This window comes from Micromys minutus, assembly GCF_963924665.1.
Source record: "Micromys minutus genome assembly, chromosome: 7".
In the NCBI taxonomy this organism is placed as follows: Eukaryota; Metazoa; Chordata; class Mammalia; order Rodentia; family Muridae; genus Micromys; species Micromys minutus.
In genome coordinates this window covers 31851277-31876399 of record NC_137976.1, presented here as the reverse complement: position 1 = coordinate 31876399, position 25123 = coordinate 31851277, and the positions used below count along the sequence as shown (strand labels likewise).

At 39.7% G+C, this 25123-nt stretch overlaps 1 protein-coding gene across 1 annotated transcript in view; it reads right to left on the bottom strand.

Annotated features, from left to right (window-relative positions):
• The window catches only part of NSUN3 (NOP2/Sun RNA methyltransferase 3), a 58213-nt gene extending 39134 nt beyond the window's left edge, over nt 1-19079 (bottom strand). Inside the window, exons 1-4 of the mRNA XM_080919655.1 lie at nt 18958-19079; nt 18051-18160; nt 7705-8048; nt 606-760 (exon numbers count right to left, since the gene is read on the bottom strand). Of these exons, the coding sequence (XP_080775781.1) occupies nt 606-760; nt 7705-8048; nt 18051-18160; nt 18958-18969 (621 nt within the window). The 5' untranslated portion in view covers nt 18970-19079. The remainder of the gene's footprint in view (nt 1-605; nt 761-7704; nt 8049-18050; nt 18161-18957) is intronic.
• Nucleotides 19080-25123: the final 6044 nt, after the last annotated feature.

Below are 25123 nucleotides of genomic sequence, written 5' to 3'. Positions count from 1 at the left end.
TGACTGTATTCTGTGTGCTGACTGCATTCTGTGTGCTGACTGTATTCTGTGTGCTGACTGAATTCTGTGTGTTGGGATTAAAGACATGCACCATCATACCAGGCTCTATTTAATACTCTGGATGACTACACCTAAAACTTACAGAAGTTACTCACCTTTGGAAAATAAGACTATTTTCTCTACCCTTGTAAAATTTTACATTGTTGAGGACTGTAACCAGGGTCAGTGTTTATTTTTAAGAATTAAAAATTGAATTTTAATTTACTGAAATGGACTTTCTTCATCTATTGTCCTGATATAAAATATTATTGAATTAAAGTAAAATGTACATTTTTTTTCCTCGTGATGGTTCAAAAGATAACTGATCATTTCCACTGTAACTTTGAGGTCCCAAAACTAACCGTCTATAATCCCCAAACCCAGCATCACTGTTTCCACTGAACCATAGTAACCATCAAATGAAAAATGCCTCCACATCCACTTTATCGAAATCTCCCAGAGCGCTGAGAAGGTGAACCATGTGGAAGCAGAAGGAAAAGAACAACAGAGCAACACAATGCCGTTTCACCGGAGTCTGTCAGTTTCTCACAACACAATAAAAGTACCTTGTCAAACATTGCAGGCTGGGCACCTCCCAGTTCTCTGCCATCCAATTCAGACACTTTAATTCCATTCATCAAAGGCTGTGGGATGAAGGATTCCAGCGTCTGTCTCAGCCACCTTCCTCTCAGGTGATCATACTCATTACAGAGAAGATAACCTAAATATAAAGGATTAAAAAGTTCCAAAGTACTCCAAGGCAATGTCATTGGCAAATTCTAGTTTTTAGCAAATAAACTGCAGAAAAATCAATGCTTCAGAGATATGGCTCAGAGGTAAACATTATGATAACTTTCAAAACAAAAATAAATACATACTTTATAAAATATTTATACAGTGTTGTGCCTCACACCCACCTAGAAGCGCTCACATTTATTCAATCAAGTTTAATTTGAAAGCTTACAGATTCCTAGAGATGCTTACCAACCAAAGCTCACATACAGTTTTCACCCTCAAGTACCAGCTGTCGACAGTAAGCAATAAATTCTGAAAGGTATATAAAGTTCCTTGCTGGTAGAGGGCATTCATTTTAAATGAAAGAAGGTAATAAAGTGATTTTTTTTTAAGTAATCATATGAGCTCCCAGTAAGAGAAACAGGGATTCAAACTGAGCCTAGAAAAGTTACTTAGTTCTGTGACAGTGTTGGTGTCCTCATGGGCGTTGGTAAAATGGGGATCATACCTGCAGAGTTGTCATTAAATGTGAAAAACACTGAGGACAGGATGGTGGCTGAAGACCCTTCAGTGGAGAGTCTCCCAAAGAAACACTGCTCTGAAGGACTTGGAGAGCCAGGAGAGGTGCAAGAAGATGCACCAAGGAAACAGAAAAAGAGATGTTCTTGTCAACATCCCTCCAGCTCTGGGCAGTGTGATGAGAGATGCCCCTCGGAGCAGGTGAAGGAACAAAGTCCAGACTTTGACCTGAAGTCCAGCAGCATGGCCTACCCCAGTGACACTCTGTGCCAGATAGTCTTGCCGCCCTCACACCTAGGTTACTACTTGGTGACTTGCTAGCTAGGCTAGGTGCTGCCACCACTCCTCCACCACCCTTGGGAAGCAGAGCTGGAGATGTGAGGCACCAAGGCCCTGGAAATCAAAGGGAAAACTGAGCACAGGGCTTTGCCTTGGGGCGCAGTGTTGAGAAAGCCTGAGAGTGCAGAGACTGACTCTCCACTCCTACATCTTTGGAGGGCAAACAAACAAACAAATGAAAAGCAGGGCCCCTCCCACTAGTAGGTACGACAAAACAGTGAGCACAGAATTTTGTCTTAGAAGTCTGGCAATACACTATGGACATATCTCTCACAGCGAAAGAGACTACCTTTTGCTAATCCACATAGGCAGTGTTAACAATACACTTCAAGGTTACTTAGAACTGGTAACTTAAGATAAGTACTTAAGACTTAGTACTATGTACTCAGCCTGTTTGACTTGCCTTTAAGTGAAAAAAATGTAATAACCAGCCTTAATTATTTTGTGGGCTTCCTTTGTCATCATCTTTTATAGTTTAAGCAAATCTATAGTTTTAATCTTAAAATACATGTACGTCCATGTCCCTCACCCACAAGTAATGCATATGTGTGTATATTATTTACTTACACATATACATAGGCTGAAAGCAACCTTATAAAGCAATTATTCCCAATAAACATTGGAAGTGTCATGAATGTAGGCTGGTATCTCTGTTTGCAATGATGGTTGCAGCACCATTTGTTGGGGTCATCCCTTGTAAAACCCTGTCCAAATTTCTATATTCCCCGTCCCTTCCCATGTGTTTTCCTTGCTGTTCAAATAAATAGAGAACAACGCTCTGCATTAGGGATACAGACACGGACACAAGCACAGAGAGAAAAGACAGCAGTTAGGCAAGCACAGATTCAGACACAGTGTACAGACAGGAGAAATGATGGAAGAAACAGGGAGAGAGAAGAGAGAATTCAGATCTGGGCTCAGACTTGGTAAAACTGCTCCCAAGGCAGTGTTTAGATTTTTTTTCCTTAATGCACTTGAGGTATGCTGGTGTTGTTAATATTATTTGAAAACTAATACAAGAACTCAGTACCAGGCTGATAAAAGTGGGCACATTCTAGCAATCCCAGTCCATAGGCCAGTGCCTATGAACTGAGGTCCTACACCTGCCTTAATGCCACCATCAACTAAACTTATAACCTTGCCAGTATCTCTTGTGGCTGATTATAGATGTCCAGGACCATGAGTGGACATAAATCCACCTAAGGAACAGACACTGTATTACAGTGCAGGTCTCGGTGTCCCTTTTCTATGATGTCTCAGTAGGCTGTGGGCTATGTGTATAATCTTGGTTTCCAGTATTTTTAACCATGAAACTCTCAATTCTACTTTCTCCCTATAAGTCAAGAGTGAACAGCTATCTACTTCAAGGCAAGTAAAGAGAGGTGCTGGGGTGACGAAATGGTCAGTGGGTAAAGGAGTCTGTACCAAAGCCTAACAGCATGCGTTTGAGCCATAGAGGCATTGAGGAAGAAGACAACTAACTTCCGAAATTGATCCCTGGGATGCACATGTTGGAAGGAGAGAGCTGCCTATTGCAAGTCATAGCCTGACATCCGCAAGTGTGTCCTGGCAAGTGTGTGTGTGCATCTCCAGCACACACATACACAAAAATGAATGTAAAAGGGGGTGCTGATTTTTAAGCAAAGAGAAGTGAGATATATATCAAGATGCATCAAGCCACCAAATAAAAGCATAGCTCGTTCCTTTCCTGTGTGGCACAAAACCAAATTTAGCTCTAGTATCTGACCATAAACCAGTGACTGGAAGTGAGTCATATGGGGTGAGGTTTGTAATGACAAACTACTCATTTAGGCACTCCTCTGGTTCATTCTGAACTAAATACCTGCTAAAGATATGTGACAAAAATGTGGCTTGGGGAATCAGGGAGCTGAACCAGCAGCAGGAACAAAAAACCCAACAGTGGAGCTGTAATAAATCCGGACGTAGGATGCCATCTAGTGCTGCAGCACCAGAAAGGCCCACAGACTTTAGAGCAGACACAGATACAGCTGTAGTATAAAATCTGGGAGAAATACCTAATGTTTATGGACAGACCATTTCATATGGGTCCTAGGAATCTTCACAGAATCATGAACACATCTCAAAATAAGAGAAGGACTGACATTAAAACAATGTAAACAAGCAGCATAAAGAAGAGAGCTAAATGTAGTATTTTGGGGGAAATTTGGTAAGATTCAAGAAAACATAGAGAGGCAACTAAATGCCTAAACAGAGAAAGAACAAATTAAAGCTACTCTTAAAAACATCTGACAAATGCTTAAATGCAATAGAAGACAAGAACAGCAGAACCGACCAAATAACAAGAAAAATGCTAGTTACCTTGAAAACAGATTATTTGAAAACATACTGTTAGAGAAATAAATAAATAAATAAAAGCAGGGGGCTGGGGATGAAGACAGCCTGTGAGAATTTGATGTCACCATCAACAGAGCAAATATATGAGTTTCAGTGTACTGGTTGGTTTAGTGTCAACTTGACAGAAGCTGGAGTTATCACAGAGAAAGGAGCCTCAGTTGAGGAAATGCCACCATGAGATCCAGCTGTAAGGCATTTTCTCAACTAGTGATCAAGAGAGGAGGACACAGCCCATTGTGGGTGGTGCCATCCCTGGGCTGGTTAGACTTGGGGTCTACAAGGAAGCAGGCTGAGCACGCCAGGGGAAGCAAACCAGTAAGCAACATCCCTCCATGGCCTCTGTATCAGCTCCTGCTTCCTGACCTGCTTGAGTTCCAGTCCTGACTTCCTCTGGTGATGAGCAGCAATGTCAAAGTGTAAGCTGAATAAACCCTTTCCTCCCCAACTTGCTTCTTGGTCATGATGTTTGTGCAGGAATAGAAATCCTAACTAAGACACAGGGATTTGAGAAGAAAGTAAAAATGACAATGGGTAGAATAGACTTCACTAGAAATCTCACTTCATGTAGAGCAAGACTTAAGAATAAAGACACAGAGATGTCAATGGTCACATTAGATCCAATACAACAAAATTTACCTTGAAGTACATTATGACCGAATATTGAAAGGTTAAATAATGACAAATACTAAAAATAATAGAAATGTGAAAAAATGCCTACAGGTGTGAAGGCATAGCTTAAAGGGCAAACATGATCAAAGATTATAATATTTCCTGCTATCAAATTCTAACCAGATGTCTAAAGTGTACTATGGGCAGTAAGAGAAGTTCACTCTAGCCTGTGTGAAGAAGTGGGACCATGCCACTCTATTAAGTTGCTTTGTTTCTGGTTAGCACTTCATGTTTACATTAGAATCACAACTAGAATTTGTCAATAGCTGGGTTTTATTAAAGATGTATTTTTATGTATATGAATACTCTATCTGCATGTCCACCTGCATGCCAAAAGAAGGCATCAGAACCCATTTACAGATGGCTGGCAACCACCATGTGGTTGCTAGGAATTGAACTCAGGACCTCTGGAAGAGCAGTCAGTGCACTTAACTGCTGAGTCATCTCTCCAAACCTGCAATATCTGCTTTAATTTAAATAAAGAAGGAGGAGGAGGAAGAAGAGGAGGGAAAAGAGGAAGAGGAAAGGCAGTCTAGCACTGGGGTACAGGTGAAGGCAGGTGGATTGCCATATAGAAAAGTAGAATTCTTCAATCATTTTAAACCGTTTTTTTAATAAAAGACACAACCTTGTTGCCTAGGGCAATGACCAGTATGGATGTTTCAAGAAGAAAAAATAGCCGTATAAACTGCACACTTAGTATCACCATCATTTTAAATCTTGCTTTTCTATAAGCAGCAACTAGCATTGATTTTGTATTCCACAGGTAAATACCATGGCTAACTTAATTTGGGCTTTAACAGCAGCATGAGGACACCAGTGCCTTGACGAGAACTTTTCTCATTAGTCTCATTTAGATGGAAAGCCCCTTCATTTGGAACACTGCTGGTAGTTCACTGCCCTTGATGTAAGACGGCCAGAATGTTACCAATCTACCTCTGAGCCCCAGAGCCAATCATCTTCTCACTACAAATGTATAAAGTATCTACAACCTGCAGATGAAGCAGTTTAAGAGTAAAACACCACTTGTCAAAATGGAAATAGATTCAGATATGTGTCTTCCATCTTTTATAATATTCAACATTCTATACCTAAAATTAATAATCTTGTAAAAGTTAATATAAGATCATCACCAAGGAACATATATAGAGTAGGTATAAAACAAATACTCCTTAAATGATTCCAAAAAGCACAGCTCAGATTATGAAAATAATGATGTAGCCTTGCTGAAATCTAGCGTTGCTATTTATATTTATTTCTTATGTCAAAATATGGAAAATTTTCGTTTCAAAGTCCTATCCAAAATGTAAAACATATCAGTTGTTTGGGTGGGGTTTTTTCCCTAAATATCAATATATCTGTGCCATAGCCAATATGTCTCTATCAAGCCAAAATATGGCTTCACATTTTGAATGTTTCCAAAAGGCTTTAATTTCAGCAGCACATGTTCTCAAAGAAAGAAAGAAATTTGCAGTCTACAAGCTACAGAATGTATGTCCTGGGGAAAACAATACCTTTCTAAGAAATAGGAAAGCTCAGAGAATCTGAACAAATCACTTTTTAGATCATCCACTTCCTAAAGACATCTCCTTCCACATGGCCATTGACCAAGTTTGCAAATAAAAGCAAGCTTTTCTCTCATCCATAATCTTAAAAAAATAAAAAGTGCTACAATTTAGAAGCCTCCAGTACTTCAAAACAGTTCAATTTAAAACACTAAGAGACTGGAGACAAGGCTCAGCTAGTAAGAACTCTTGCTGTGAAATGATCACCTGTATTAATACAATTTGCAATGAAATGGACTTTGTGTGTGTGTGTGAGGTGGGAGGGGAGGAGAGAGAGAGAGAGAGAGAGAGAGAGAGAGAGAGAGACAGAGAGAGAGAGACAGAGAGAGAGAGACAGAGAGAGAGAGAGAGACAGAGAGAGAGAGAGAGACAGAGAGAGAGAGACAGAGAGAGAGAGAGAGACAGAGAGAGAGAGAGAGAGAGAGAGAGAGAGAGACAGAGAGAGAGAGAGAGAGAGAGAGAGACAGGGAGAGAGAGAGACAGAGAGAGAGCATATTTTGGTTGAACAAGCACATAGAGGGAGCGGAGGTTGATTTGGGGTATCTGTGTTTGTTCTCGACTCTCTACCACAGCTCCCAGGGCCTCCTGTCTCTCCATCTCCTCAGTGCTAAAATGATAGGTACAAGGCAATATTCCTACTATTTTCTTTTAAACGTGACGCTGTGAATACAAGCTTATTGGGCCCTCATGTTTACATGGCAAACACTGTACTGGCTGAGGCATATCCCCAACCCCTACATTTTACAGCAACATTAACAATACCAGTGTCACTGTAGAAGAACTTACTGCACTGTTTAATTCTATCTTCTCTTGCTACATGTGGTCATGAGGACTTGACGTGTGCTCTAGGAATAAAGTAATTTAAAGACAATAATTTAAACAGCGAGAGCATAAAATATGTAGCACCTTTGTTGTGACTATTGCTCTATTACCATAGTACTCTGAAAACTGTCAAATTAATTTTACCTCTTATTACTTTTTCAGATGAGAATATTAAACAATTTGAAACTGTACATATAGCATTGTATACATCTGCTGAACAGAACTGTACAGTCTAAGGAAAAACACAATGAAAGTGTTTTAAGTGGATTTTTGTGTGTTTTACAAAGACCGAAAACAATAACATGCAGACAAACCTCTCAAGTATACGGAGCTCGGTGGCAGAACACTTACTTAGCCTGAGAGAAACCCTGAGGGCCATCCCCAGCAAAACTGAGCACAAAAAGCTAATGAAAATCTCAAAGCCCTTCTCAATTAGCTTCTAAGCACTCAGTCACATTCTCAAGATGTGTGCTCCTAGAATGGAGTTCTGATCCCTTCTCAGCTGTGTTTCATTCCGACACATGGGGCCCTCCAGTTACTCAGGATCCCTAACCCTGCACTCTCATTCTTCATCTGCCACCTAGGTATCCGAGGTATGGCGGCGTGGAACAATGTGAGGTGCGGACAAAGCAGACAGTACCTGGATATGCACATTGCAACAGAGCTATGGATTTGCCTCCAGGAGCTGCACACAAGTCCAGGACTGTCTCCCCATCCGTCAGTTCCAGAGCCAGAACTGGGAGAAGAGATGCAGCATTAAGAAGGTAGTACTGTTTCAACCTTCCAGTCTGATGTCGTTCTGAAGGCACTCGGTCTGGAGTTCGGCTGAGGTAACACTTCATTGATTGAGGATAATGTGGTAAAGCTCCTTGAAGGACTGTGTGATAGCCCCTCAAATGCAAGGCCTTTTCCAGTTCAAAGGGATAATTGAATCGGTTGAAGAGGATGGCATATTGCCACAGTGATGGAGATATCAGAACATCCCTGTGACAGAAAATGAGCAATAAATGAGTATTAGCATCATGAACTAGTACATTTTAAAGATGAATGGGGTGAATATGGCCATAGGTTTACACGTCATTTACCTGTGGTTTTCAGACAGAACTGTGATGGTAAATCTGGACTGCCAGTGTGACTGGGCTGAGAAACAAATGCATTTAGTCCTGCAGGCCTCTGGCTTTTTCTCTGAGATGACTAGTTTCTGCGGCTTTTGCCTAATCAATACAGTAATCCCTGATGGGTTCATACCCTGTACCGTAAGTGGACATGATGAAAAGTCAGATGTGGGGCCTGGTTGGGAGCTAATAGTCACCAGGGCTGTGTCCTGGGGACATAAATTTTGCCTGAGCCCCTCCCATTTCCTTTTCCATACCCAGGCCCTGACAATGTGGGTGACTTCATAAATTCTCCCCACTCATGAACTGACACTTCTGAATCTATGAGCAAACTGTTTCTATCACTTCGTATCATTTTCATAACTAACTCTGGGACAACAAGACAAAAATCTAATTCAGACTGGTCTTCTGACTTTTACTTTTGCCTCATGAGGCTGTGGTGTTGTTCACCGGCTTTATTGAAAAATATGGTTCTATTCATCTTAGCATATTGGAGGGACTCATGACTCAAGCTGGATTTGTAGCAGAGGGTGGCACTGTCTGGCATCAAAGGGAGAGAAGCCCTTGGTCCTGTGAAGGCTCATTTCCACAGTGTAGGGGAATGCAAAGGTGGTGAGGTGCGAGGGGGAGCATCTTCATAGACACAGGGGGAGGGAAGTGGGAGAGGAGGGAACAGGGAAAGGAGATACATTTGAAATGTACATACATAAACTATCCAATAAAAAAAAGGAGGGACAGCCTTTCTCAAGGCTGTAAAACAGAATGCCATAAAGGAAGACACCTGAAGTTCTGCTCCAATCTCCACATATAAGTACACTGATACACATACCTGTACAAGCATGTGCAATCACATACTCATACACATGTACCAAGCAAAGATATCACACACAAACACACACACACACACACACACACTCACACGTGTGCACACAGTGTTCTGTGGTGTCTTAAACTGTACACCATAGAGGAATGTTTCACTTACTTTAGCTTCCATACCACTGAAGTCTTGCCCTCCAACAGCGACATGCCTAGAATTTACATAGCTTTGTATCTGCCAGAAAGTACTTTTGTTGGGGATGGAGAGATGGCTCAGCAATGGTTACAAGTGCTTATTGGTCTTGGAGAGCACACACACACAGTTTTCAGCACTCATATGACAACTCACAACAGTCCATTCAAAAAGTGAATCCAATGCCCTGCTTTGGCTCCCGAATGCTCCTGCACACAGGTGATGTGCATAGCCTATGCAGGCTCAAATTTATTAAATAATAATAAATCTTTCAAAAAACAAAATCCAGAAAAGGAATTTTTTTGTGTGTCAGTACTTGCACAAAGAAAGGGTTTCCTTAATTATGAAATTTAAGGCTAAGGATTCTTTACAGCAGAGGGAAAAGTACTATCACAAAAGTGGTGTGTTTGAAGGGATAAGCATTAAGCTCTTCTCCAGCAACTGAGGTTTGCAAGGTTAACTTTGGGGAACTCTGCAATAATAGAATTAATGAGTTGATAAGAGACTCAGACACAGATCCAAGGATGATTTAAACATCGCTACGAACTAATGGCACAGGTTTCCCCTGGCAGCTTCACCTTCCTAGTTTTGCGCTCCATCCAACAATTAGCTCTCTTGACACCACAAGCTCACATCAAATGACAGATGATGCAGCAGGAAACGTTTAATTTATTTACTAGCTGACCTTTCTTGCTGAGTTTTTGGGGGCCTCATTAACCATAGTCAATTAAATAAATTCCAGCTGCTACTCACCCTGAAGCTGCTTATGTGAGAAATGGCTGGATTGAAATGTAACAGCTGTGACTCATCCACACCATGTGAATTTCAATTACTCCCGTAATGCGGAGTGCCTTCCCTTTCACTGCCTCTTGCTTACTACTAAAGACGTACAGCTATTTCATTTCCTTTGCCACTGGATGCCGCCTTGAGTTTCTGTATTTTTTTTTTTTTATTTCTTTTAAAGAAAACTGGTGAGTTGTTTATATGTGTGTGAATATATGGTGTGTGTGTGTGTGTGTGTGTGTGTGTGCAAAAGTGAAGGTGCTTATATACTTTATTGTTTGTGTGGAGGCCAGAGGACTAGTTCTCTCACATTCTACCCTACTGGAGGCAGGCTCTCCTGTTTGTGCAGCTGCACTTAGTACCCTATGCTGATCAGCCCTGCAGTTTTCAAGCAATTTTTCCTCCATCTTGCTCATGCACTACTGAGATTGTAGATGTGTGCAGTAGCATTCAGAGGATCTAAACTGAGATCAGGCTTGCTAAACAAACACATGAGTTATCTACCTCATGCAGAGTCAGAAATTCTAGTTTCTAACTAGTTTTCAGGTTGTACAATGATCTCTGTTCTTTAGGACCACACTTTGGAAACTACAGCTTTAACATAGACCCCAAACCAAAATTAAGGAAATCATTATAAATTTTCTGAATGTGTTTACCTCTCATATTCCCCAAACTAAATGAAGATTTACTCAATGTTGACAGTCATGTGCAACAGTCTGGATTAACTTAGTTTACATCAACCACAGATCTCTTAACAAACAAGGGGTACTTCTCAACGGTTTGGCCTAGGCCACAGTATTTCTTTGCTTCAGAAATCACAAAGATATTCTTGAAACTTTATTATCAGTTTTAGGAATCAACTGATCAGGTTAAAAGAATTTGTAATGCAGGGATTGTAAATGGTCCTGGAGCCGTTTGTATTTTGATATTAATTCCACTTCCCCAAGAAGGGCTGCCTAGTCACATAGTCATGAAGATGACTTCATCTGAGCCTTCCCATTTGAATTAATAAAATAAAGGTGACAGCCCGTGATTGGGCAGGGAAAGGGAGGTGGAGAGAGAGGGTCAGAGGTGAGGGGAAGGGAGAGAGAAAGGGAGAGGAGGACCAAAATGGACATAGAAAAAGATGAATTGGATCCAGGTGGACTTAATTGGCGTTAGGTAACTAGGAACGTTTTAAGGATTTTATAGGTCTTATATCTCATCTAGAAGGGCAGTTTGGATCTTTGCCTATTTGATGTAATCGTATTTGTGGATTGAGAGTTTGAAATATAAACCTGTATAAAAAGCTATCAGACTTTAGAGTCATGTTTGTGCTGGGCGGGGCGGTAATTCGACCATGACGAAGGCAGTAGGGAAGGCAGAGTAAACTGTCAGAGAAGGAAGTGGAGGTGACAGAGTCTGTACACCCTGCTTCATACAAAAAGCAGCACCCTCGGAGTGAGACCGTGGTGGCCGATAAAGAGATAAGCCATCCATATTTTAATATTTACTGCAACCAGGGTCATGACACATACATCAAACCCCATACACACACACACACGCACACACAGGCGGCACACACTGAATGTGCTACTTCATTGCTGCAAGGACAGTTACTATTTCTAGAACATAGCTTTGATAGATGGACAGGTAGGATTAGAAAGTTTAAGGAGATTGACACATCAGGGTTCCAGGCCCCCTTCCAAGGTTCACAACTATGGAGTCTGAAGAAGACTACAACTATAGTCTAAGGTCAGGAGAAAAAAACTGTATCTGAAGCCAACATGACTGGAAACCTACAAAGTCTATGTCCTAGACACAGAATAGTGCTGCTACAATCTTCCGATAGAGAAGTTCAATCTCTTTGGTTGTCAGCAGTGAATGCAGAAAGTCATACACAAGGAGCCAGAGGATGGAGAATAAATGATTATAGGCTGTCCACTACAAATGGCACATCTTTATCTCACTCTTCCCAAGGTTCAAGAGACATTTTGGAAGAAAAAATTGGAGAGTAAGATGGGAGTAGTTGTGGATTGCTGATTTCTGGGCATGAAGAGGCTGTTGCATTCCTGGACTGAGAGCAAGGTTATTACATGCACAAGATCTTCACAAGATCAGGCTAGTCAGCACCTTGGCATGAAAGGAGAAGAAACTCATGGAGACTTATACAGTTAGTGATTAAAGGGAGATAAACATTTTCTACGTCACTGTAGCCACTAGTAAGCTGCCCACACTTCTGTAAATTGTAACCCATGCTCCAATAGTCAACCTTAATGATACTGAGTAGGTCTCTCACACACAGACACATACACACACACACACACACACACACACACACACACACACACACACACAAACAAGCACTTACACACACACATACAAACACACAGATACAGGACATGAAAGTAGAAGTGGGCTTAGATGAGAAGAAAAATACTATTATCAGGAGTATAAAGGGGAACAAGGTAACAAAGGATATAAATCTGATCAAAATACATTACGTACATGCATGAAAATGCTATATTCTATAGCCTATTATAATTAATATATGCAAATTTCCAACATTATTTAAATGCATCTGTGAGCAGGTATGGAATGACTTTTTAATTCCAACGCTCCAAAGTCTGAGATAGCCTATGCTTCACAAAACTGTCTCCAAAAAACAAAAACAACAACAAAAAAAAAAACAAAAAAAAACAAAAAAAACCCAAACATAAACAAATATAAATGAGTGCACCCAGAGGAATATTCGTATTGGGGCGACTTAACACCTGTCACTGTCCACTTAACACTCATGTACTAATACTTCTTCAATATATTTCTATGGTTGGGAACCATTCTTTTTTACCATTTTATTCACAGTTGCCTGGCATGCACACCCACACTTGCACTCCACATGTACTATTATGTTTTCTTTCCCTGTGTTCTTAAATCTGTATGTGTAAAACTGGCAAATTCTAGATTCCATTATCAATAATCTTAACAATATTTACTTAACTTTTAATATTTATTAAGAATTAGAGTAAGGTTGTATAGGAAACTGGCATCTTTGTAGGAAGAAGCTTGTGTTTCCACATATCCATATATGATTAATTTTTGCTAGAATAACTCAGGCTTCAGTATCAATTATATGCCTATGTTGGACTTTTATAAAACAGAAAATTTACAACTTAAGTCAGTTAAAACTCAATATGTTTAGTTAAATTCAATACTTTTCATGTTTCCCACCTTGAGTTCTTCTGAGTTATGTCTCAACATCTCTCAAATTGTTACTGATTCATCACCCAAAGCATAATAATGAGCTGTCAACTGCAGCTCTGGCTGTGTGGAAATGCAGCACCGGAAACCTCTTAGCTGTCAAACAAATTTCCATTTAGTTTCTGAGCCTTGACACTGATGTCCAAGGTCTTGGGCATCTGTGGATTCTGACATTCTATAGAAATATTTTATGAATGGCTTAAGAGATTAAGAGCATCTGTTGTTCTTATAGAGGACCCAGGTTTTGGTTCCCAGCATCCACTTGGTGGCTCACAACTACAGTTCCAGGGATCTGATGTCCCTTCTTCTGACCTCCTCAGGCAGGAAGCACTCACACGGTACATACAAACACAAATGCAAGCAATGCCCATACACAAAAAAAAAAAACAAATTAAATAAATCTAAAAATATTTTAAAAAAATAAATGCTATACAGAAGTCAAAACAGTACATTGTGTAACTGTGTGTTTGTTTTATTGTGTTTCTGTTTCTTTCTGGACATAAGAGAACCAGAGAAAGGCAAGTTGGGGAAGGAACATTTGGGGAGCTGGGTGGGTACTCTTCTGAAAGGGCTCAGAGACCGTTGGGACTTACTGTGACTGCCTGTCCCTGTGAAAGTGTTTGTGATTTGCCTTTCTTACTCTTACTCTAACATGCCAAGTCATTATTATCATCCTGCTAAGCTTTATTTACTATTCATTCATTCTCTAAAGAAATACTTTGCATTGGCAGTATGCCATTATCTATTTACAATATAAGGTTTTTGTTTAAATTTTATGTAAAGTGTCTTTAAAAAATAGTAAGCTAAACTTGTGTGCAGGAATGACTGACCTTTGAGAAAGTCATTAGGTCTGCTTGTTTGTTGTATGGGGTCCATAAAAGTAGGAATAACTATTTGCTGATGCTTCTTGATAATGTAAAGGAATCAGATTTCATCCCCATTCTTACTCTTTCTGCTGTCCATGATGAAACCTAGGGTCTCATTGATGCCTTATGCATTCTACCACTGAGTTATACCTTAAGTTCTATATTTACTATTTTAATAAAAGTCTAGCACTTAAAACATGAAAATGGGGCTGGTCAGGTGGCTTAGTGGTTAAGAGCACTGAGCTCTTTCAGAGGTCCCAAGTTCAATTCCCAGCAACCACATGGTGGCTCACATCTGTAAGAGATTCATGGGATCAGATGCCCTCTTCTTGTGTGTCTGAAGACAGGTACAATGTACTTATATAAATAAGCAGGTCTTTTAAAAAAGAAAGAAAAATACACACACATGAAAATGTTGAAAAATAACATATTTGGATATATTTGGTAATACAATCTTTACTTAGTGTGTGACACTTTTTCTCCTGTTATTCTGTTTCCTACCAAACCTTCCTCTTTCCTGATGAAGGTAAACTGACAGTAACTATTAGTTTGAATTTCCAAGGTTGAAAAAAATAACAAATCCTTATACTAGTGTCCTCCCTGTCCACTAGAGGGTGTCCACAGGACCACCTTGAGCACTGGGCTCAGAAACAGGACTCATGGAAACCCTGAAGTCCTTTCAAAGGCATTCTTGTCTTTTCTTCATAGAGTTTTAACAAGGAACTGACTGCTCCTCACCCTTTCCTAGCCATGCTTCACAGGGGTTGCCTCAGACCATTGGAAAATACAGATATTTACATTATCATCTTTAACAGTAGCAAAACTACAGTTATAAAGTAGCAACAAAGTAACTTTATGGTTAAGATTCATTACAACATGAGAAACTGTATTAGAAAGGTCACAGCAGTAGGAAGGTTGAGAACTAGTGTATTTACAGAAATGTATAGTCTCTTCTGAAATAACTATATGGAATATATACTATTTTGCTTGTTTTACAGATCAGGACAGTATGGTAGAGATTTTCAATAACTTACCGAGGTTATATGCTACAAGATGCTGAAAGATTTGAACCCAGACTCTTAACTACTATAAAGAAGGAGGGGGCAGAATATCTAATACCAAAGGCACAGAGGATCCTCTTCACTTCTTAGACTCTTGGTTCAGGTGTAACACTGCTCATATTACTGAACCTTCCTTAGAAAGACGATGGAAGGGAGCCCAGGGTGGACACACCATGGGAAGCATGGCAGCACTGAGAGGCAACATAACAGAGATGAAGAATAATCCACAAGCCTTCCCCAGATATATACGTACTCATTCACAAGTTAGCTGACCTCTGTGCATCTCCATCTACTATCTGGGAGTGGAAATTACGGTACCTCACGGGGCTGCACAGAGGGTTGATGTTGGTTTTAAAATGATGAATCACCTGGAACACAACGCCATGAAGGGAGGGAACAAAGTGCCGTGACACTGGGGAACACAGTTTTCAGTAATGTGAGGTAATACTGCCAAGCAAGGATGCTCACAAAATCTAGGTACCCAACTCTTTTTGGAGATTGTCATAGAACTTAACTGTTCATACAGCCAACTTCAATTACACCCCAACCCTTCCTTGAAGGTTCCCTTATTTGTGGTCTACGGCTTCCTTGTTAGACTAGTAGGTGCAGCACAAATCCTCAGGTAAACCTCTTATCAGGGTATTATCAGTACATTTCAAGGACTCAAAGATCACCTTTAAGGGGGTGAGAGAAAACCAGACCTACTTCCCAGTAAAGTTTCTTTATTACAAAGATACTAATGGAGTAAAGAAAGGAGACTCATACTGATGCATCCAAAGGAGAGAACCCAAGTAAATCCTGGGTTTAAGACAATAATAACATGCACTGATGTATCCTAATTGGGAGAACTAAGAGTAATTGCTCAGAAACAGAAGCAATACACACCGGCTGGTAAGGAATTACATAGTGTAAGATGACATCACAGGAATGCAAATGTAAAGTTCTGCTACACACTTCCCTGAAGGGAACAAGCTGAAAGCAAGTACAGCAAAAGCTCAATTATGGAAACCTTGAAACCAAGCCTTCCCCACTGCCACAGAAATCTGAGAGTGAATTCCTTTCTAGATGAGCAGGAGAGAAGAATGCTGATAATAAAAGTACTTAAATGAAGTGTAACATTAGTTTGCAGACGGCTATAAAACAAACAAAATACTGCTCTTCCTTCCCTAGGCTACCTTCCATAGTCTGCCTTTCTAAGAAAGCTTTTATTTTGCCTATGGCACATTTAGTACATGTATATGCAAAACTTAAATTATCATGAAATCCTACCAAAAATGTAGATAGAGCAGAAGACACAGCTAATTACATGGATTTGGGTTCACTGCTCATTTTGTTCAGAATCAAATAGTAATTTATAAATCTTTCTGGGTATACCAAGTAGAAAATCAACTCATTACAGGTTTTGAATATCCAAGTTACTAAGAAGCCTTCGGACAAAATACTTCTTGTAAATCTTTTGTTTTAAATCATCCAAGTATGCTAACTACACCCCAGGTATAAGGCACAGCGCTGTCAGTAGCGGGAAAATCGGACTAGACAGACTAGGCAAAAGTTCAACTCTACTTACTAACCAGCTAAATGAATTTAGGCAAATTACTTCACCTCTATGCTATAGCCTCAGAAGAAACACAAAGTACTTAAGTAGGTATTATTTGAACACAATACCTACCTACAAGTATGTGGTTCTTTCGGTATTCCTATGAACAAATACCTTTGCATACTAAAATCCTCATGAATTCATTATATGTCACTATTCATGTTTTGACCGAAAACTCATAAAATGTAGCATTGCTGAAATAACAGTTGCCTTTTTAGTTTTATAATGTTTCCTAAGTATCTTAATGTCCTAAAATCATCTTTGACCTACTTCAGTTTATCTTTATTAATAAGACTTCATCTTTGTTCCAAAATGTGCTTAAAGTTATTGTATGAAAATATATACACACTGAGCTCATCTCAGAAGAGATGGTAGAAAACAATCATGAGACACTGCTGTCTGAGCTCAGTTTCCAAACTATCCAGTCATACCACTTTTTCATCTCTGCTGTGCAAAATAGGTTGGCCACCTTCACTCAGCCCTGAATGTCTGGCTCCTTTTGCCACGTTTATTTCCAAAGTCACCAGTGGCTTTTACTGGCACCCACACACTGGAAAAAAAGAAAATGCCCTACTGTTGATGAATGTTTCTGTAATGTTTAAGGTGCCCCTCCCATTTACCTCTCTCATCAATAGTCATGTGAACTAAACAGGGCTATATTGCTCTTTGTATTTTACAGGGCACCATATATCCCAAGCATGCAAACCCACACAAAAGCCATTCACTACCATGCCAATCAACAGCAAAAACTCACCAAAACACAAATCGTATTTGTCACTTAAAAATGTTATCGAATTTATTTCAAGGATAGAGTATGGCTAAGCATGAAGGTCAAAAGACAACCCCCAAACTCTGGTTGCCAAAATTAATGTCAAGTGCCTTCCCCACCTGCCATTTCAACTACAGCATCAGGAAGGCCACTTTGCCCCTTTTCTGCTTTTACAGATGTGGCTATAATTGCCAAATAAAGCATAACTTTAGCTAAGTAGAGGGACACTGACTTTACGGACTTGTTATTTTCTGAATTTCAGAAAGTTATATTTTTTCAAACTTAGGATTTTTATTACAGTATTGTTTAAAAATGTAGTGACTTCCAATTTTACAAATAAAAGTAACTGCTTGAGAAGGCATCCAATTTTACTCTCACTATAATGTTTTCTTTATCAATTCATCTCTCATCTCTACAGCTCAAGCAGGAGAGGGATTCTTTCATGTCTAAAACATATACTAAACTCTTGCTGCTCTTATCAAGGGGACATTTACTACGTTCTTCCACCGTTCTCTCACAAAATATCAAGGGATGAATCATACTGACCTTACGGTATTCCAGTAATCCCCAAGTTCTTTCGAATACTGTTTGTCAAACTGATCCAACACAACTCTGCATAGCTGTTTTGCAAGCTTCCCCTCTGATTTTGTTTTCAGCTAAGATGATAAGAAAAAGTTGCTCACAACATACTGTGATATCACAAGTTTATTGAAATGTGACATTAAAATGTTCTTTACATCAGCATTCGTTGAGAAGTTCATACTTAGATACAATGCACTTTGATAACCACGCCCCTACGCCACTCCAACTCCGCCCTGACTCCCCAAGTGATTTCCCCTTCAAACTTCAAGTCCTTTTATAAGATCCACTCAGACCAGTTATTGTAGTCATTAAGGACATGGGTGTGTGGAGCCAGATCCCAAAGAGAACTAACTCTCCCGATGCCCCTGCCAGCTACTGCCAATAGCTAGCTAATTAGGAGTGGGGCTTCCTGCTTTGGGAGCAATTCCTTACTTCTAACAATCCCCCGCCACCGGCGTTTCTATGAAGTGGTAATTAGCCAAGTGTAAAGCACAGGTTAGAGGTGAATCTATGCTAAGGGAAACTCAGAAGCCATAAAAATTTTAAGTAACCTTAACACCTCGGCAACCTTGGAGTCAACGTAAAAAAGTATTCTAAAGTTTATTTACGAAAAGAAGCATCGCCCAAACTTTCTGGATCTCCCTTCATCAGCCGGGTGCACCCAGAGCCGAGAAAGTTTGCAGTAACAATGTCGCTGGTATCTCAGCACCGACCCCCGGGGCCTGGCCCTCCAGTGAAAACGGATGGACAGAAGAAACACCAGGAACACACTCAGCATGGTTCCGGGCTTTGGGCAGTGTGGGTCCCACCCCAGTTCCGCCCTGTCTCTCCGCGGCTTCAGTCCCGGGCGCTCGACCGCCGAGGGCCTCACCCGAGTTAGCATGGTCCCGCCTGAGCTCGCAAACTACAGCTCTTCCTTAAGAGTTCGCCAAGGAACACAAACGCCATACTCTGGGGTCCTTCTAGGAGGTCACCCGCTGCCTCACATTTCCTTTTCTCTGTTCTCGCGAGATTGTAGTTAGCTACCGAAATCTCGCCGGAGCCTCAGTTCCCGCGAGAAGCCGAACCGAAGCGCTCTGTCTGCTCTGGAGCTGCTGTGTGCATTCCCCCATCTTAGGAGTCAGTCTGGGTCTGACTATATGCTCGAGACAAGATCTGTATCATTATTATACAGTGCTTTATAACCAGAGGCAAAGCTGATTTACAAATCACGTTGAGAAAACCGGTAAAAAAGAAAAAAGATTAAATTACGCCTTTCCTTAGCATTGCCTGAGATAATGTGTAACATTTAACACTAGAGCTCTTAATAGAGACTACAGGGCATATGCTGAAAGCTGGCGGTTAGCAGGTTTTGTATCCAGCCCGACAGGTATGAAGATATTTCCAGGGATGCTTATGTCTATAGGCATCAACCTCTGAAATGGAATTTCGCCACGAGTATCAGGCTGATAGAAGGAAAGGGGGGCAGCCATAAGGGAAACTTGTCTTATAGAAAGAGATTTCCAACAGTCTTAAAATGTCAGAGCATCTCCTAACAGGATGAGATTGAACCCGGATGATGATGGCCAATTAGTCCCAGGGACCACAGACTTCATCAGGACCCCAAAGACAGACATGGGTGGCGGTTGGGTAAGGGGTTCCACTGAGTGTCTTTGTTCTTCTTCCCAATATGGTCACATTGAATAAACCACCTTTTTCTGCTTCCCATTTTAATTTTTTAATAGGTTTATTAATTATAGATGGCTGGACTTGACATAATAACTGGTACATCATTGGTACTCGAATAATGCCTGTTTTCATCAACCACCAAGACCACACTTCCAAGGACTAGGACCCACCAAGCCCCCAGCCTACTTCAACAAGCATCAACGTTGACATTGTTAGGAGTAACCAATCATTGGCATTTGCCTTGTTCTCTGGTAATCAGACATTTCTCAGAGAAGATTTGGTCTCCTGTAATAGACATCCCCATGGTGAGGTGGCACTCAATGCTCAAAATATCAGTATAGGATATATGATAAGTAGGTGCTGGTCTCTGTAAATCCTATGCAAAGAAAAGGTCTTCTACACTGTGACTTAAAGCTTAGTATGGTTTTTTTTTTTTCTTTTGTTACTTTTAATCTATGAAGTATCGTGTTAGAATTTTGATTCAGTACAAAATAAAATACAATAATCAATATGCAAATGACTACATGAATACACACCTGTTCTATATTTGGGGGGAAAGTAATTCATTTACACTTCAGCTGTAATAGACATTTTGTGTGTTTTCTATGTTCATTATAAAATGCCCCAAGTAGTAAATGTACTAGTTCTATATTTGCAATGAAGGAAGACCTAGAAAATAGAAGGTAGACTCATATTAGGATGTTAAACTTCAAAAGGTCAGATCTATCAGTAACTCATTTTGAGATACTGATGGCATAAGAAACAACCTACACTAAATATGAGAATGCACTTTGTTGTATCTTTGTTAATAGTGTTGTGAAGTAGCATCTCAGGTAGCTCAAAATGGCCTCCAAGTCACCATGTAGTGAAGGATGACCTAAACTGCTCCCCCTGCCTCTACCTCAAAGGTACTGAGAGTATCTGTGGTATGTTTTCATGTCTAATTTATGGGGTTTCCAGGGATTGAACCCAGGACCTTGTGAATGCTAAGCAAACAGTACACCAAAAGAACTGAACTCCAGCCCTGGTATTTTTTTTTTTTCAAAAATAGTGTAAAAAACTTGATTAATAAATTAAAAGACTAATAACTTTCCTCTAGGTAGGATTTTTTTGTCATTGAGTTATTTTATATAGGAAGTGGTTTGGATATACTATGTAGTCCATTTCTTAAATTCTAGCAATTTTATGTATTTTCATATTTATAAAACCATGTCACAAACGCCTCTTCTTTATGTTGTCAAAATGGTAAAGATCCCTGGGTATTAAAATCTGTCTGATATTGTGAGAGCTCTTCATTCCTTAGGACAAATGGCAAAAACAAATAAAAACAACCGTAGAGATGCCCAGTATCAAGACTAGCAAACAGTTCAGGCAATTATGGTATATCAGTCCAGGTGCGACTCCATTAGTTCAGGGGCCTCCAGGAATGTATAGATAAAATTCAAGCCAACAATCCACTGCTTGATCAAGTAGATATGACTTCTATTTTTATTACTTTTCTTGTCTTAAACTTCCCTTATGGGGGACATAAAATATGTCACGTGCAGATCACATATGTACGTATATGCAGAATTTCCAGGGAGACAAAATTTCTTCAAGGTTCAAATAGTCTCAAAACAATTTTACAGCCTCCACTGATTAGTCTAAACATAGCAAAGGCACTGGTAAAACACGTCACTCAAAGCCAGATACAAAGGCCTTAGTAGACATATCACTGCATCACCCCTATCTTTAGAGAAAACAATTAATGTCGGGATTATGGAGTTATAAACATGGCCTTTGTCTATGTAGCTGTGCAACAGTTTTATGTAAGTAAATCAGCATTCATGCATGTGTAAAGCCATTACAACAAAGCGATTATAAAATTCACAAGAGCGAGAAACATATTAAAATGGTTTATGTGAATAAATGAATCTACAACATATGTGAGACCTGTACCACCCGTTCCTGTCACATCAGGCAGCTTCTTCGAAAACGTTTCTACAATTTTTTTGCTGTAAACCATAAGTCACCTGAGAAGGACTGGAGGGACCCCTAACAAATGCATTTTAACCTTTCTCCAATCACATCTTTTTTCATTAAATCTGAAAGGCATATATAATAAGAAGAAATATTCCAATCATATTCAAGTTCATTTTTTCTCAATAGTTCTTACTGAGCTCCAAAGAGCATCAGAGCTTGATTCAATTCAACTATTTCCTGGTCTATCTCTTTTTTTTTTTTTTGAGTCCAAAGTTTATGAGAATTCATATGCCAATCTTTAATAAAATAAGCAGCTTGAACTTCTATGTGAAGAGCAAATCCAGACGTGGCTGATGTGATGATTCCCAGGACTACGGAAATTATCAACCCAACCATCTGAATTCTTAACATTCTTACAGGACGCTTCCGTATTAGTGCCATCAGAGGTGAGTCTTACCATGGTCTTGACCTCAGTGGAATCCAGACAGCAGGCCCTGCTCTGACAGCATCTAAGCTTTCAAAGGTAAGGTGTGAAGATGTGCTAGCTTCCACACATGTGCAGAGAGCAGATCCTGCTTAGGAATGCTATAATCACTAGGGAAACATGCACAGGTCCTTTCAGTGACAGATAAGTTAATGGCACACAAGCCATAAAGGTACGACATAAAGGTTCTAATTTAAAGGACAGATGAAATTTATTTTTATTAAAGTTTCAACTTTCCATGCCATGCTTTGAACCAGTGAAGGGCACTGGCCGATTTCCACAAACTGGTCTGATTAGAATGACAAAAGTGTGATAGAGGGTCTGACATAACCATCTTCATGCAGCTCATTAGAGGCTCTAAAAGCAGAGACAACTTTCACAGTTTTGTTTGAGATGGACCACTGCCATTTCAATTCTGAGTGAGAATCTAGTCCTCAAGGGAATCTATAAGGGCTCCAGTCAATGACTTCTTGCTTAACAAGCACACAAGAATTCTTGTCTGTACATGGCCACCAATATAGCCAATCAGACTCCTTGTTAGTAATCCACAATCTGGAAGATGGTAAATTTATGGAACCAGTGGCATTAATCTTTTGTCCCTCAAATCTAAATGCAGGAAGCACATGTAGTTTTCTTTAAGAATTACAGGTAATACTATGATCAATTCTAGATAACCAAATCAAGAAGTTATACTTAAGCAATAAATTTCATTACCCATAGAGATAGGAATTTCTTTTATTCTCACAGTATAATTTACAATTTCCTTACCCTCCTGTGCAGGTTGATTAGATCCATGATGTTAATAAGGACCAGGTAGCCAAGAAGAGTTATTGACCACCACAGGAATATCAATGTCTCCCCAACTTACTTCTACATTAATTGGAGGATGAACAATACAATCCCAATAAGTATGATTTGTCCATACATGTACAGTTATTACACATAGTATGATAAGAAACAAGAAGTGTTCAGAAATTTTCCAGACACTCAAACTATTTTTCTCCTTCCTCAGCCAATTTTTTAAGCTGTCCTGATGTAAAAAGACAAAGTTTTAGGGGCTCTGAGACTTTTCCAAAACACCCCATTCTTAGAATGTGAGACCCTAAAGACACAGATATCGTTAAAATCAGACTCAGAGATTTTCCAGCCATCCAGAGGCTATGAGATCCCACCTGTCCCTGACAAATAAAAACAATGGCCCAAAGTAATTCAAAAAACAAACAAACAAAAACCACAGATTGTATTGACTGATAGCCACCTGGCCCCCTAGAAAGCCCTAGATAGGGTCCTAATGCATGTCATAGTTAACTCATAGTTAACTCATGTTCTAATCACCCAATTCTGAGAAGCAAAACAAAGACAAAACCCTTCAAGTTTTAAAATATATAAACAAGGTTCTGAAAATGTAAAAGCAAAGTTTTAGTAGACAGGTCAAATGATACTGGCCAAGCTAAGTTAAGCTAAAACAAAAATGGCTGCTTTAGGAACAGCTCCCCTACCCCTCCCTGTACTGAATTTCAAGGAGAATGCAAATTGTCAACCTTCTTACTGCCAAAGTTTCACCTCCCTTTCCTCCCCCCTTCCTCTCTTTTTTTGAAAATTATACTGCTGAGCAATAGTAAAATAGTAGTTCATCCTCCTCACAAAAAGTATAGAAGATGTATACTTTTTGACTTCAGGGTTGACTCTCCCTACGAGGATGAACAACCCCATGTACATGGAATAAAAACGTCTCATTATTACAGTGGTCTATTGTCTAATTGTGTTCCGAGGGTTGTGCTCCTGAGCTAAGACTCCTCGTGGTTTTACAGCAGCACCACGTAGGAGGAGCATGAACGACCTGCTTCAAATTTTGTTTTGTTTTTCTTTAGCATTAAATGATCCCACAGAATCTGGACATCAACAGAGCCTTCCATTCTCAGCAAAGACAAGTCACATCATCATGACAGACTGTTGAGCTGCCACCCTACTTTTCATACTCATCCTCATCCTCTGGTTCCTGTTCTCTCAAGATGACTGGTTCTCCACAAATCTCATCTCTCCTTTCACATTCCTTCTTTTATTCTGTCCAAATGCCTGTCACACATCCAACGCCATCTGATTCCTTATGAATCCATTAACTGTCCTGAAATCCTCAACATTACATAGTATCAACAAATCCTGCACTCCTAATTACAAAACATAACCAAAGCCAAACTATCTCCTCTCTGTCACACACACACACTCTCATGACCAACTCTCTCCAAAACTCCATGACTACCTCTGATGCTATTCATGTCAATAGCCAAGCAGGTTCTCTTGCTTGGGTTGAATTTTAATTAGTTTTGGTGGGATTCAGAATTTTTCCTCTCCTGTAGAAACAAAACATAACCTCGATGACATCTTTCCATTCTGATTGAAGACATCCTTGTACTATACAGGATGATTTAATTAAGCAATTTTGTTTTTCTATAATCCAATGTGTTTCAGCAGCAGTTCCTGTTTCCTTAGCATTTAAAAATTTAAAGGTCATAAGGCATTGTTCAGTCTATCTCTGGGAGTCTTTATCTTTCCCCCTTTTGGTTTTAAAAGCATCACATTTAATTAGATCTTTCCACAACTGCTTGTCCTGTAGGATTATGAGGAATAACTGTAATATGTTTTATAGCATGTAAAAGCTTCTTAAAAGAAATCTCAGCTGCTGCATTATTAGTTTTAATTTATAATGGTATCCCATGATATCTATCATTTCTAATAAATGTGTGATTATAGAATCTTCCCTTTCAGAGCTTAAGGCAGTTGCCCATTGAAAACTTAAATAAGTGTCAGTAGTACAATGTATGTTTTTAGCTCCCCAAATTCTGTTAAATGGAATACATCCATTTGCAAAATTTCATTTCTTTGTTCTTGATTGATTATAAAGATTACTGCCTGAAGGTAGAAG